The sequence below is a fragment of the Fopius arisanus genome, unplaced genomic scaffold, assembly GCF_000806365.1.
Source record: "Fopius arisanus strain USDA-PBARC FA_bdor unplaced genomic scaffold, ASM80636v1 scaffold00001, whole genome shotgun sequence".
Taxonomy (NCBI): domain Eukaryota; kingdom Metazoa; phylum Arthropoda; class Insecta; order Hymenoptera; family Braconidae; genus Fopius; species Fopius arisanus.
In genome coordinates this window covers 2,817,276-2,828,976 of record NW_011887740.1, presented here as the reverse complement: position 1 = coordinate 2,828,976, position 11,701 = coordinate 2,817,276, and the positions used below count along the sequence as shown (strand labels likewise).

General features: G+C 37.9%; 3 protein-coding genes across 4 annotated transcripts in view; 2 read left to right on the top strand and 1 right to left on the bottom strand.

Moving 5' to 3' along the window:
* Flo2 (flotillin-2) overlaps positions 1–11,701 on the bottom strand; it is an 84,518-nt gene that overhangs the window by 19,239 nt on the left and 53,578 nt on the right. The gene's annotated exons all lie outside the window — the stretch shown is intronic.
* On the top strand, positions 20–3,786 carry LOC105274034 (glucose dehydrogenase [FAD, quinone]). The gene is made up of 2 exons (XM_011316835.1): positions 20–90; positions 1,065–3,786. The coding sequence occupies exon 2, from the start codon at positions 1,069–1,071 to the stop codon at positions 2,929–2,931; it is 1,863 nt and encodes a 620-aa protein (XP_011315137.1). The 5' UTR covers positions 20–90; positions 1,065–1,068; the 3' UTR covers positions 2,932–3,786.
* On the top strand, positions 4,496–10,503 carry LOC105274042 (glucose dehydrogenase [FAD, quinone]-like). 2 transcript variants are annotated; one of them, XM_011316847.1, is made up of 5 exons: positions 4,496–4,738; positions 6,010–6,615; positions 7,780–7,944; positions 8,397–8,549; positions 8,608–10,503. In XM_011316847.1, the coding sequence occupies exons 2-5, from the start codon at positions 6,022–6,024 to the stop codon at positions 9,895–9,897; spliced, it is 2,202 nt and encodes a 733-aa protein (XP_011315149.1). In that variant the 5' UTR covers positions 4,496–4,738; positions 6,010–6,021; the 3' UTR covers positions 9,898–10,503. The 2 variants fall into 2 exon arrangements, with proteins under 2 accessions (XP_011315149.1, XP_011315158.1); XM_011316856.1 differs by having other exon boundaries at positions 5,961–6,615.

The window sequence follows — 11,701 nt, the reverse complement described above, 5'->3', positions numbered from 1 at the left end:
TCTGGAATCATAAGTGTTTCATCGATGGATCGTAGAGGCTGACAGTTTGTCCGCACTTAATTTTTCCTGGCGACTACTACACCTTGTCAGGTCAGTATTATCACTTGCTGATTACGACTCATGACACCGTTTTCAATATTAATTACGAACAATGCAGGAAAATGCATACAATGTAAACTAATTTTGTACTGCTTCCGAGATACGATAGAATAGTCGTGAATATTGGGCTTGCGGAATTATATTACAGTGGTAGAAAATTATTTTTGACATTTTAAGGAAAAGAATTTGAGGTAATGATTAATATTATCAATACTGTGGAATGATTGATCGTTTTGAAGGCACTCGGAATTTGTGACAGTGAGGGATTCGTATAAAACTCAACTGCAATGAATGCTCCCTGAAATTTTTATTTTATTAATCTTAATTAATTATATATTCCACTGTATTTGTGCATTGCAATTTATTCATTAGACGATTTAACGAATCATTGAAAATATTTTTCATTAGACAATCGAATTTCGGGTTTGAATGAATTTCCGCTTTGGACTCCGGCAAGTAAATGTTGCAGTTTAAGGGGAGAAATTCCGGAAATTCAACGAAGAATAAAAAATCCGGTGAAAAAGTTGACGAAATGACACGTGACGAAATTTCCTGAATTAAAAATAAAAATATATAAAAAAAATACAGAAAATAGAAAATCAGAAATAATTAAAAAAATAAAAATATAAAAAAAACGGGGATGACGTCAAATGTTCAATTTCGTCATGTGATTTTTACGGCATTTTTTTTTCGTCGGAATTTCTACTATACTGGCTATTGTCATGTGACAATGATCGGTCATCAATTTTTATGTTATGATTTTTATCATAATGTAATATTGACTGATGTTTTGGTATTGCATTATATATAATATTTGCATTATATATAATATTCGCATTATATATAATACTAATTGATAAAGATGTCACGATTTTCTGAGGAGAGAATGGCGTATTATATAATTGTCATGTGATTTTTCCGGATTCCAGTTTTTATCAATCCTGTCATAAATCGAAATTTTTTAGGTAAATGGAATCCTGTTTATCCCAGAGCTGCGGATCAGCAGTCCAAGGCTCTCCCCTGATTTTCCACCAATTAATCCAGACACTTTTGGTATCTCAATGCGCCCTGGGCAACCCGGAGGACTACCCGCGGTCGAGAGTCCCGGAAATCCTGGAGAATCCCGATTCCTTCGACTTTATAATCGTGGGAGGAGGAACAGCAGGCTGTGCACTTGCCAGTCGACTTTCGGAGAACGAAAATTGGCGAGTTCTCCTCATCGAGGCTGGGGACTACCCTTCAGCCCTGAGTGACGTGCCAGGACTCGTGCTGCTCCTCCAGGGAAGCCCAGAGGACTACTCCTACGATTTAGAGCACCAAGATGGCATCTGCCAAGGAGCCGCTTGCAAATGGGCCAAGGGAAAAGTCCTGGGTGGCAGTTCAGTGCTGAACGCGATGATTCACGTTCACGGCAACGACCGGGATTTCGACACTTGGGAAAAATTGGGAAACGACGGCTGGAGTTTCCAGGATGTTCTCCCGTACTTCAAGAAGTCCGAGAACTATCCTCCAGAGTTCATATCGAAATTCAGTGACAAATTCGTGGGAAGTAACGGTCAAATAAATATTCGCGACTACAACTACTCAACGTCGGATTTTCAAAACATAATCCTGGAAGCTGTTCGAGAGAAGGGAATTCCCATCCTGGATTACATCAACGGTGATGAATACATCGGGTTCGCAAGGGTCCAGGGGTCCATCGACAAAGGTCGACGAGTGAATGCTGCCAAGGCTTATCTGTCCCCAGTGAAAGATCGAAAAAATCTCTTCGTGGCGACATCCACTCGAGCGGATCGGATACTGATGGAGGGTAATAAAGCAGTCGGCATTCGAGCTACTTTTCCGGGTGATAAATCGGTAGATCTGAAGGCGTCTAAGGAAGTCATTATCTCTGCCGGGAGCGTAGCAACTCCGCAAGTGTTAATGCTCTCAGGAATTGGGCCCAAGGAACATCTGGAGGAGTTTGGAATTCCCTGCGTTGCTGATCTACCAGTGGGGAAGAATCTCCAGGACCATTTGATATGGATGGGGACACAGCTGGAGTTTAGCAATGAATCTTCTGTTATGAAAACCGCTCTGGACTTTATGGACTCGACTTATGAGTACCTGATGCATACTAAAGGGGAATTCACTCATACAGGGGGAACTGATCTTCTGGGATTTGTCAATCTGGAAGACCCGACGTCTCGTTATCCGAATATCCAATTCCATCATGCCCATTTGCCCAAGGGGGACACTTTGAAGATGCAAGTGGTGGCGCAGGCCATGGGGTTCGATCAGGATCTTCAGGTGGAGCTTGTGAGGCTGGCTGCAATCAGTGATACTGTCATGATGGCTCCCACTGTCCTGAATCCCAGGAGTCGTGGGGAAATTAAACTGCGGAGCACTTCTCCCAAGGATCCAGTTAGGATTTGGGCTAATTATTTGGAGAATGACGAGGACAGGGTCGAGCTGCTCAGGGCTGTTGGCTTTCTCAAGGGTTTGGAAGAGACTGAAGCTTTCAAAAAACTTGGGATCAAGTTGAGGCACCTGGAGATAAATGGGTGCAAGGGGATAGAGCCTCAGTCTATGGAGTACTGGGAGTGCAATATGAGGCACACCAGTGGGACTCTTTATCATCCTGTGGGCACTGCCAGGATGGGACCCCCAGGGGATCCTGCTGCTGTCGTCGATCCCAAACTCAAGGTTCAGGGCGTACTAGGTCTCAGGATTGTTGATGCCTCCGTTATGCCGAAGATTACCAGTGGCAATACTAATTCACCGACTCTGATGATTGCTGAGAAGGGCGCGGACTTGATTAAGAGGGAGTGGATCACCAGGAATGAGTTGTGAGGGCAAGTGTCAAAGGTTTCATTCGGTTTATCCGATTTTGTCGTTGGCTATATTGTTACGATTTACTGTTACGATTTTTTGAAATTGCGAATTTCGTCTTGAATTTCACAGTAATTCTCATGAGTGAAATTTATATATTCGATATTCAACAGCAAAAATTTCTAAATTGCCAGTAAAAGTTGAAGAGGATGAAAGTTTTAGCGATTCAGCACAGAAAATTAAGCCAGAAATTTTTGAAATTTTTGCAAGAAGTGAATGAATTACTGCGTGTCTTTTTAGATTGATGGGGTGAATTTAACTCTTAGAAGGATTTGTACAAAATTTATTTGAAGTATATTTATGTAGTGACAGGGAAAATTGAGAAAAAAGCGTATAAAAAATACCTCGAGTTTCATGTGCTGATCAATGTTTGAATTACCGTCGCAATTGCGCATATTTGTAACGTTATTATTGCTAAGATAATTGTAGGCTCGTGATGTAATAAAAGTTTATTATGTTTATTCGACAAAAAAATGGCGAATGCATTATTTTTGTCTACCTCTGCTCATTGTTAAAATTGTTTCTACGAATAATTGAATTGTTATCGCGGTTTATCTCGCGCGATTGTAATTGCTGATTTCAGGGTTTAAGAAGGAGGGACGATTGGTGCTAGTTAATTGCTGGAAGTCCGGGAAAAAGGCGGCACAAAAAAGGAGATCGTAAATCCACAAGTACACGAAAAATAAATAAACCGTGACCAACAGGCACTGAACTTCAGGACTCACGAGTCTGGGAAATAATATCACGAGTTCTCGTCGATGATAATTATTCTGGTTACAATTATTTCCTGAGAATGCCGGTTTCGATAATTGATGAATTTATCTACAAGATATATTTTTTGACAAAGAGAATTTAGTCGATACTCGAAAATATTATGTCTGTATTAAAAAATAGTAAAACCACTTAGTAAATAATTTTCTATTTTCTTGTATCCAATGAATTGTCCATGTAAAAAATAGTTTTTGCTTTCACGCTTTTAGTAACAAATATGCAATTATATCTGTTACCGAGAACAGAAAAATTCTTCCAGTATAATATTAAGCCAAATTCTTTCCAGAATAATATTAAGCCATAAAAAGGGTATATCCCTTTATATATTTCGTTCAGATTATTTTTATCAACTATTTCCCAGAAATTTGCGAAAAAATGGAAAAATGAGAAAATATCGGCGATAACTCCGTCAAGTTGAATATTCAAAAGACAGGAGAATTCCGCAACAATGTGATAAAACCCGAAACATTAATCGATAAGACAGGATTGATCTTATTGATCTGATCTTAAATGATTGGAGTTTGGCGGAGTCGATTATATTGATGTTAACGCGAATTGTCATCGGGAAATATGCGGAAGTATGAACTTAACATTAATTGAAAATTGGGAGATATAAAATAGAAGCCTTCCTTTCCATTGGCAGTGGGCAAAAGGTAGTGAATCAGATTTTCGAGACAGGACAAGCAGAGTAACAGGCGTTGTTATTTTCTTTGGAGGGAAGTGCGAAAAGGAGCAGTTGCGTTTGAGCACCGAATGTCGACGGACATCGGGGATTGAGTTGAGGCTCTCGTGATAATGCAATGCGAGTGTCACACATGAGATAAGATAAAACAATTGGTATTGATGACATGCTGATTGACAGTTCGAGCCCAAGAACGATTTTGCGAGTACTTTTGCTGATTTAACTCAACGCCTCACATAGTATGAAGAGTGAAACCAGTCGTAAAAGTTCATCACCATAAGTGATAGTTCGATCTACTCCTCCTGAATCCACCAAGTACGTAAATAATCATGGAATAATTAATATGTTCGTGCTCTCGTGAAATAAAAAAATCGCTGATGAAAGTGAATATCAATGAGGAAAGTATACAATTGTAGAAATTCACGTGTTGCTTGTAAGATATTCCTCTGATAATCAAAGCGGAAATATCAAGCGGGTGCTTTTTCTGTTACGCCTCAATAAACAATCGTGACAATTTTGCCCGCTAAACAACGGCATATACTGTTGGAAAAAATTTCAATTATATCTACAGTTGAGTAATATTATTCTGTCGAGTGCTACGTAATCCAATGGGGAGAAAAAAATAGAAAATTGCGTATCTCAGCGAAAATTTAAGGAAATCCCAAATTTTCCCCAAATATTCCCACCGGTAGATTTCCCGAATTTATCGTCATTTCCGAATCAAAGAGGGTAATTTAAAGATGGGATATTAATAATATAACGGAAGCCTGAAGTAAATGCCATAAAAGTTTGAATTCGTGAAAAATCGAAAACGCCGATTTTAGTTGAATTAATTCTTGATTATCATTATGGTTATTATGATTATTATTATTATTACGGATAATAATAATAACAATCGGCCAATATTCACTTGAATTTTGCAGATTCCTATCAATTTTTATGGAATAGTTAAAGAAAGTGGGGTTTTACCCGGGTTCATTGGCATTTTTTCTTAAAATCCATTTTTTTTTGTTTTTGTCAATTAATCGATATTTAATAAATTCTTCACCGAGGAGAAAATATATTTTTACTAGATATTCATTCATATGAGAGAAATATTTACGGTTCGAATTTCGTATTTCTCCAACAGAAGTATTTAGATGATCCTGATTAGGTTTTAATCATCATCATTATGCTTTCGGGGATGATTACGCTTTTGAGGATAATTATGCTGGATATGACCTTGGATGAATCCCTCCGATGATTATTAATATCGAATATTTGTATTTGAAATTCAAGATTTTTTGAATTTTACGGATTATGGAGGGAATTCATAATTAATAATCACTGTGACCGCGATAATTATTGGAATTGAAAGCTAATTGGCTTGACAGAAACTAGACTGGAGAAATACGGTAATAAATTATTAACGATGATTAAGTACGTCTCTCAAATAAACAGATAATTAGCAGTAATATATTTTTTCCCACAGCAATACGTTTAACTCCATTTATCATGGCTGTAAATGTTTCAACATTTCAATTGTTTAAATGATTAGCTTGTAGGTGAGAACAACAATTCTGTGAAGTCACAATTTTTTTATCCAGAAAATCGTGAAGATGTGGGTACCAGCGGACATCAGTGATCTGTGCGCAACACGTCCTACGATCACGACGTGTCAACCACCGGCGATGATGTTCCTGGCGCTGGTGGTGCATCTATTCGGGTACTCATCAGACAATCGTCCCGAAAAGTCCTCTTTATTCAATAGTCTTGAAGACATCGGAAGACCCTACGAAGCAGCTGAAGCTCTAGCCATCAGTTGGGAATCGAAAAAACTGACAACTCCGGAGCGCAATGATAATTCCATCGACGGAAATGCGTCTGATACGTTTTTTAATAATTTTTACGCGAATAATGTGACGGATTCTTCGTCATTCGTGGAGGAGTTCAACAGAATTGTTGACGATGATGTTGAGATCGTTAGGATTGAGGATGAACCTGAGGGTGATCACGTTCTAGAAGTTCCGGGTGAAGAATTCGGTCGGAGAATCATCGTAGATTCACCTGGAAATTCCGGTGCAAAAGCAACTTCCGTTAAGGTACCGGATACTGCGGAATTCCTGGATGATCATTACGATTTTATTGTGATCGGAGGTGGATCTGCTGGATGCGTTGTCGCAAATCGTCTGTCCGAGGTTCACCGGTGGAAAGTAAGGGATTTTCCAATTATAGAAAATTCTCTTGAGGTGAAGAACTGGTTGTCTTGTACGGAGAGAAATTTTTGATTAAATTTGCCCTGACGTTTTGTGATTGTAATTGGAGATGCAGGAAGTTTCACCGGAAATCCCCGCAATAATTATATGACGCTCGGCAATTTACCACGTAATTTTTACTCGGTGTTATATAATTGTTGTTCCAATTTCTAGTAAAAATCCTGAATTGTCGGTACGCTACACAATCGTTTGAGATAATAATTCACATTCCCCAAATCGTAATAAATCCTTTGGGAAAAACAAACAAATACTAACACTATAATTTGATAAATATTTGATTATCGAAGGCCGACGGTTAAAATCAGTGTACAACGATAGAAAAGTCTCTCTCTCTCTCTCGGTGAAATTGTCATGCGTTGCTGAAGGGTTTGCAAATGCGAGTGAACGGTTTATCCATAAAAACAGGCTCCATAAAGAATTTACGCCCTCGTTATAAAAACAATTTTATGGTTACGAATGGGGTTCCAATTTTTGTGGGACAGCGAAAGCAAATTTTACAGAATTTATCTAGGATATGGGAGTGATAATGTCTCCCCTTGGAGCAGAAAATATAAGAAATTCAAACAAAAATTCGTAAATGGTTCCCTAATAATAATAATAACAAATATTTGTTGTTATTACTATATTACTATATAATAATAACAACAACAAATATTTTTAGATGCCAATGCAAATTACGCCGCGTAAAAATTGCACTGAAACCTAAATTTTTATTAAAAAAATGTTTATGGTTTATGGTTTATGGAAATTGTTGAATCAAAGTAGTTTATTGTTTACAACAGCAACAATATTAGATTTTCTTTGTAATTCTTATTTCCTCTTTTTTATTGTGAGCATTATTATGGAATATTCAATTTTCTTATTATTTATTATCGATAACTCTTGATCAAGTCAATGGAACTGAAAAATTCAAGCGGCACTATAAAGAGTTTATTGAGACCTTCAAATAAAAAAAAGTTGAATGAATAGAATGAATTTGGTTTGAAGTTTAAAATGATGAGACGATTGTTGCAGAAGAATCAGGATAGACATAAATAATAATTAGGATTATTTTTTAGATACGAATGAAATTGGTAAAAATTTGTTGTTGGGAATGAACAGGTTCTATTGCTAGAAGCTGGAATAGAGGAACCAGAAGCGGCGGATGTGCCGTCATTTGCACCGATGATGCAGGGCAGCAACATTGATTGGGGATACCGAACTCAACCGGACAAGAAAGCTTGCCGATCCCGAAGAGAAGGTGGCTGTCGATGGGCCAGAGGCAAGGTAAACTACATTGTCGACAGTAAATAAATTAATGCCTGTCTATAAACCCCTGAGCTGTACAGTAAAATTAACAATTATATTCTCAAATTATCACAAACTATCCAAATATGACAATAACGATTGCCCCAACCAGCCCTAGGAATTTGAAATTTTTTTTTTCATTATTTTTTTCATTACTTCAATAAGTTCTAGTCATCCCAATTACTCACTGAGTTATAATTATATTAATTACGTATTAATTCTTTCAATTAAAATAAATAATAAATACTATATTTTAGGATATAATAATAAATATTTTCTCAAATCATAAGTTCTTTTCGCACTCTTCGATAATCAACGAAATTTTTTCAATGTTTTATAAAAGAACTATAACGATTGCTTTATCCGAAATTCCCAAAAATGGGCAGAAATATTAGCAATTAATTGCCCGAATCGCCTGTAATTTGTTCCAGGTGATGGGCGGTTCAAGTAGTATAAACTACATGATCTACATCCGAGGTAATCGAGATGATTACGACGAGTGGGCGAGACTGGGTAACAACGGTTGGGATTACGAGCAGGTGTTGCCGTACTTCATCAAATCGGAGAGGAACAAGGACGTAGAGGTAAACGATTATCCATTGATCTTAATCTGATTACTGACTGATGGCTGACAAATTACAGATAGTCAAGGATAATCCCCACTACCACGGTACAACAGGTTACCTGAACGTCGAACGTTTTGAATACAAAGATGAGAACGCAGAAATTGGGTTAGATGCATTTGAAGAATTGGGATACAAGCGAATTGACGTGAATGCAGCCCATCAACTCGGTACGATGGCAGTTCAAACTACAACACGCCACGGTGTCCGCCAAAGTACAAACGGGGCCTTCATCAGGCCCATAAGACACAAGCGTAAAAACCTTACAGTAATAACGCAGGCCCACGTTATCAGAATCATAATCGATCCGGAAACGAAACTAGCATTGGGGGTGGAGTACCTCAGTACGAGATCAGACGTTGTGAGAGTGGCGATAGCAAGAAAAGAAGTGATTCTTTCCGCAGGAGCTCTCAATTCCCCAAAAGTCCTGATGCTATCGGGAATTGGTCCCAAAGAGGATCTAGATCGTCTGGGGATTCCTCTGATTTACGATTCAGCCGTGGGGTACAATCTACAGGATCACACGACAATTGACGGGCTTGTCATTCAGCTCGACAACAAGACAAGCCATTCCGCGCAGTATCCTCAGATGATTCAGGATCTCTACGAATACAAGGACAGCCACAGGGGGCCTCTTTCAACAACTGGTCCCGTCGCCACTTCCATCTTCGTCCGGACTCCGTACGAAGAGTCCATTCAGCTACCGGATATCCAGTATATCTACGACGTGGTGAATGTTGAAGACTTCTACACGGATCCTGCATTTTATGCGGAAATGGCAATAGCACCGATTGCTTATTACGACGGCCTGATGCTCAGACCCATTCTCCTGAATCCTAACAGTCGTGGAGTGGTTAAGCTCAATGACACTGATCCCATCTTTGGAGATCCTTTGATCTACGCCAATACCTTTAGTGCGTATCCTGATCTGAACCGGATGATCGCTGCCATTCAGATGGCGATGGCTTTGTTCGATACAAAGGCCTTCATCGAGAATGGGTACAAGCTCAGGAAGGATCCACTCCCTGCATGTGCACATGTGTCTTTTGGCACTGCTACTTATTGGCAGTGTGTCGTCATGGAGTACACTTCGACGATTTTTCATCCCGTTGGCACCTGCAAGATGGGCCCTGCTCATGATCGATTTGCTGTTGTTGATCCTCAGCTTAGGGTTTATGGAGTTGCTGGGCTCAGAGTCGTTGACGCATCCATCATGCCGATTATTGTCCGTGGAAATACTAATGCACCGACAATCATGATTGCTGAGAAAGCTAGTGATATGATCAAGGAGTTCTGGTTGAAACGGTGAAGCTTGGGGTATGTTTTCTGTGCTAGTGGTGGTGTGCCTTGCTATGAGGATTTGGAAAATAGTAGAAAGTTATCGATCGTCGGTGGGTTTTTAAAGATTTTTTTGATTAGTTTGTTTTATTTTAATAATTTAATACTTCCCCTTGTAAATGAGTAAATTAAATTTGACTAATTAATCCGAATTTTACTGCAATTTCAAGAAATTACTGAGAATTGTTTATTGTCACGAAGTCCATGTCTAAAAAATCGTCAAAAAACTTGCAAAAAAATTCCAAAAAAGGACGTCAGATTTGCCCGTCAAAAATCTCTTGTAAAAAAATACCGGAAGCATTTCGAAAGAAAAAATGGCTATGATAACCGGTCATAGATGCTGTAGTCACAAGTACTTACGAGCTGCTGTCAAAATAAATGGGAAGTGTGGACTATTGAGTGGTTTATTTACCCGAGAGGAATCCCTGAAGAAATAGTTGGCAGGAAAAACAGACCATGCATAATTTTCAAATGGCCTGTTAAGTTTAGGGGCTTTTAACACTTTTTGGACGTGTCGGCTATTTTTTCTTGATATATTCTTTCTGCCTTTTCTGGACTTTAACAATATTTTTTAAGAATTTTTTCTAGAGGTATTTTCGTGCAGTTTTGTTAGCAGAGTTTTTTCATTAGTTTTTTTGTCATGCTCCCGTGTCATGAATGAAATTCCATAGAAAAACTGCGCATGTTTTTCATCTGAATTTAATAATTTTCCTGTAATTTCCTAGAATATTGAACTAAAATGTAAAGCTATCATTGATTTCCCATAAAATTCTGAAGTTTCGAAGAGAAAATCCGTTGGAATTTCGACAGGACTGTATATATTTGAAAATTGAAACAAAAAAAAAATGGAAAGTAGTGAAAAAAAAATAAAGGATTACTATTGAAATTTCGGAAATTGTATAATTGATTATTATTTTCAGTCACGTCAATTTGTGATGATGGCTTTTGCATTCATTTAACTTTTGATGATAGTAATTATCAAATTATCATGACTCGCAAGATTTTTATGCCCTACATAATAATATCGGAGAGATCTAGCGATATGATCAGCGGATTTTTATGAAAATAGGCTACTCGTCGATGCATTATGTAAATCATTGAACTATCGAGATTGAGAAACGAATGTCTCATAATTGGGATGTGAGGGATCGAATATTGCAGAACTGGGGGTCGTGCATCATTATCATCGCCACATTACAACGTGACACTGACACCATGATTACTCAAAACGACAGCAACATCTTGCGTGAATACTCAACCTTAAAAGCACTTCAAGTCGCTAATTGCAGTTGTCTAATTACGAACTTTAGTCCCATTATCACATCCCTCATTTCACTTTCTCAGGAATTTTGAGTGTAGATGGATTATTATGAAGTCGTAAATAAAATATACATGGATTTTTTAACGAGTTATTGCCGATATTTTATGATTTTTAATGTTTTTTTTCTAAATTTCTTGGGAAACCGTGGATCAGCTTGAAAAAATATACCGTTTTTACGTTTTGTTTTTCGTTTCGTTTTTCCTTAATTAATCGGTCACGTAATTTTGTGCTGGTGTAAAACATTTTCCCGCGTTTTTTCCACAATTCTTTGATTCTTCTCAAAAGTTCAGAAACAACCCAGAAAAATATGTGCACTATTTTGAAGCATCGCAAGTCATTAAATAGTACCAATATCTGAAAACCTATTTTTTATATAAAAAAATCGAAAAAACCGTAAATTTCGACGGAAAGTGTGTAGACCATCTTGAAATACATTCTGCCAAATTGGGGATCG

What these genes read in the sequence shown, in the direction of transcription:
- LOC105274034 (XM_011316835.1), top strand. Translation starts at nt 1,069, where the DNA reads ATGGAATCCTGTTTATCCCAGAGCTGCGGATCAGCAGTCCAAGGCTCT.
- LOC105274042 (XM_011316847.1), top strand. Translation starts at nt 6,022, where the DNA reads ATGTGGGTACCAGCGGACATCAGTGATCTGTGCGCAACACGTCCTACG. An exon ending in CCGAGGTTCACCGGTGGAAA is followed by an intron (nt 6,616 to 7,779) that starts GTAAGGGATTTT and finishes GGGAATGAACAG; the next exon opens with GTTCTATTGCTAGAAGCTGG. An exon ending in AGAGGAACAAGGACGTAGAG is followed by an intron (nt 8,550 to 8,607) that starts GTAAACGATTAT and finishes GACAAATTACAG; the next exon opens with ATAGTCAAGGATAATCCCCA.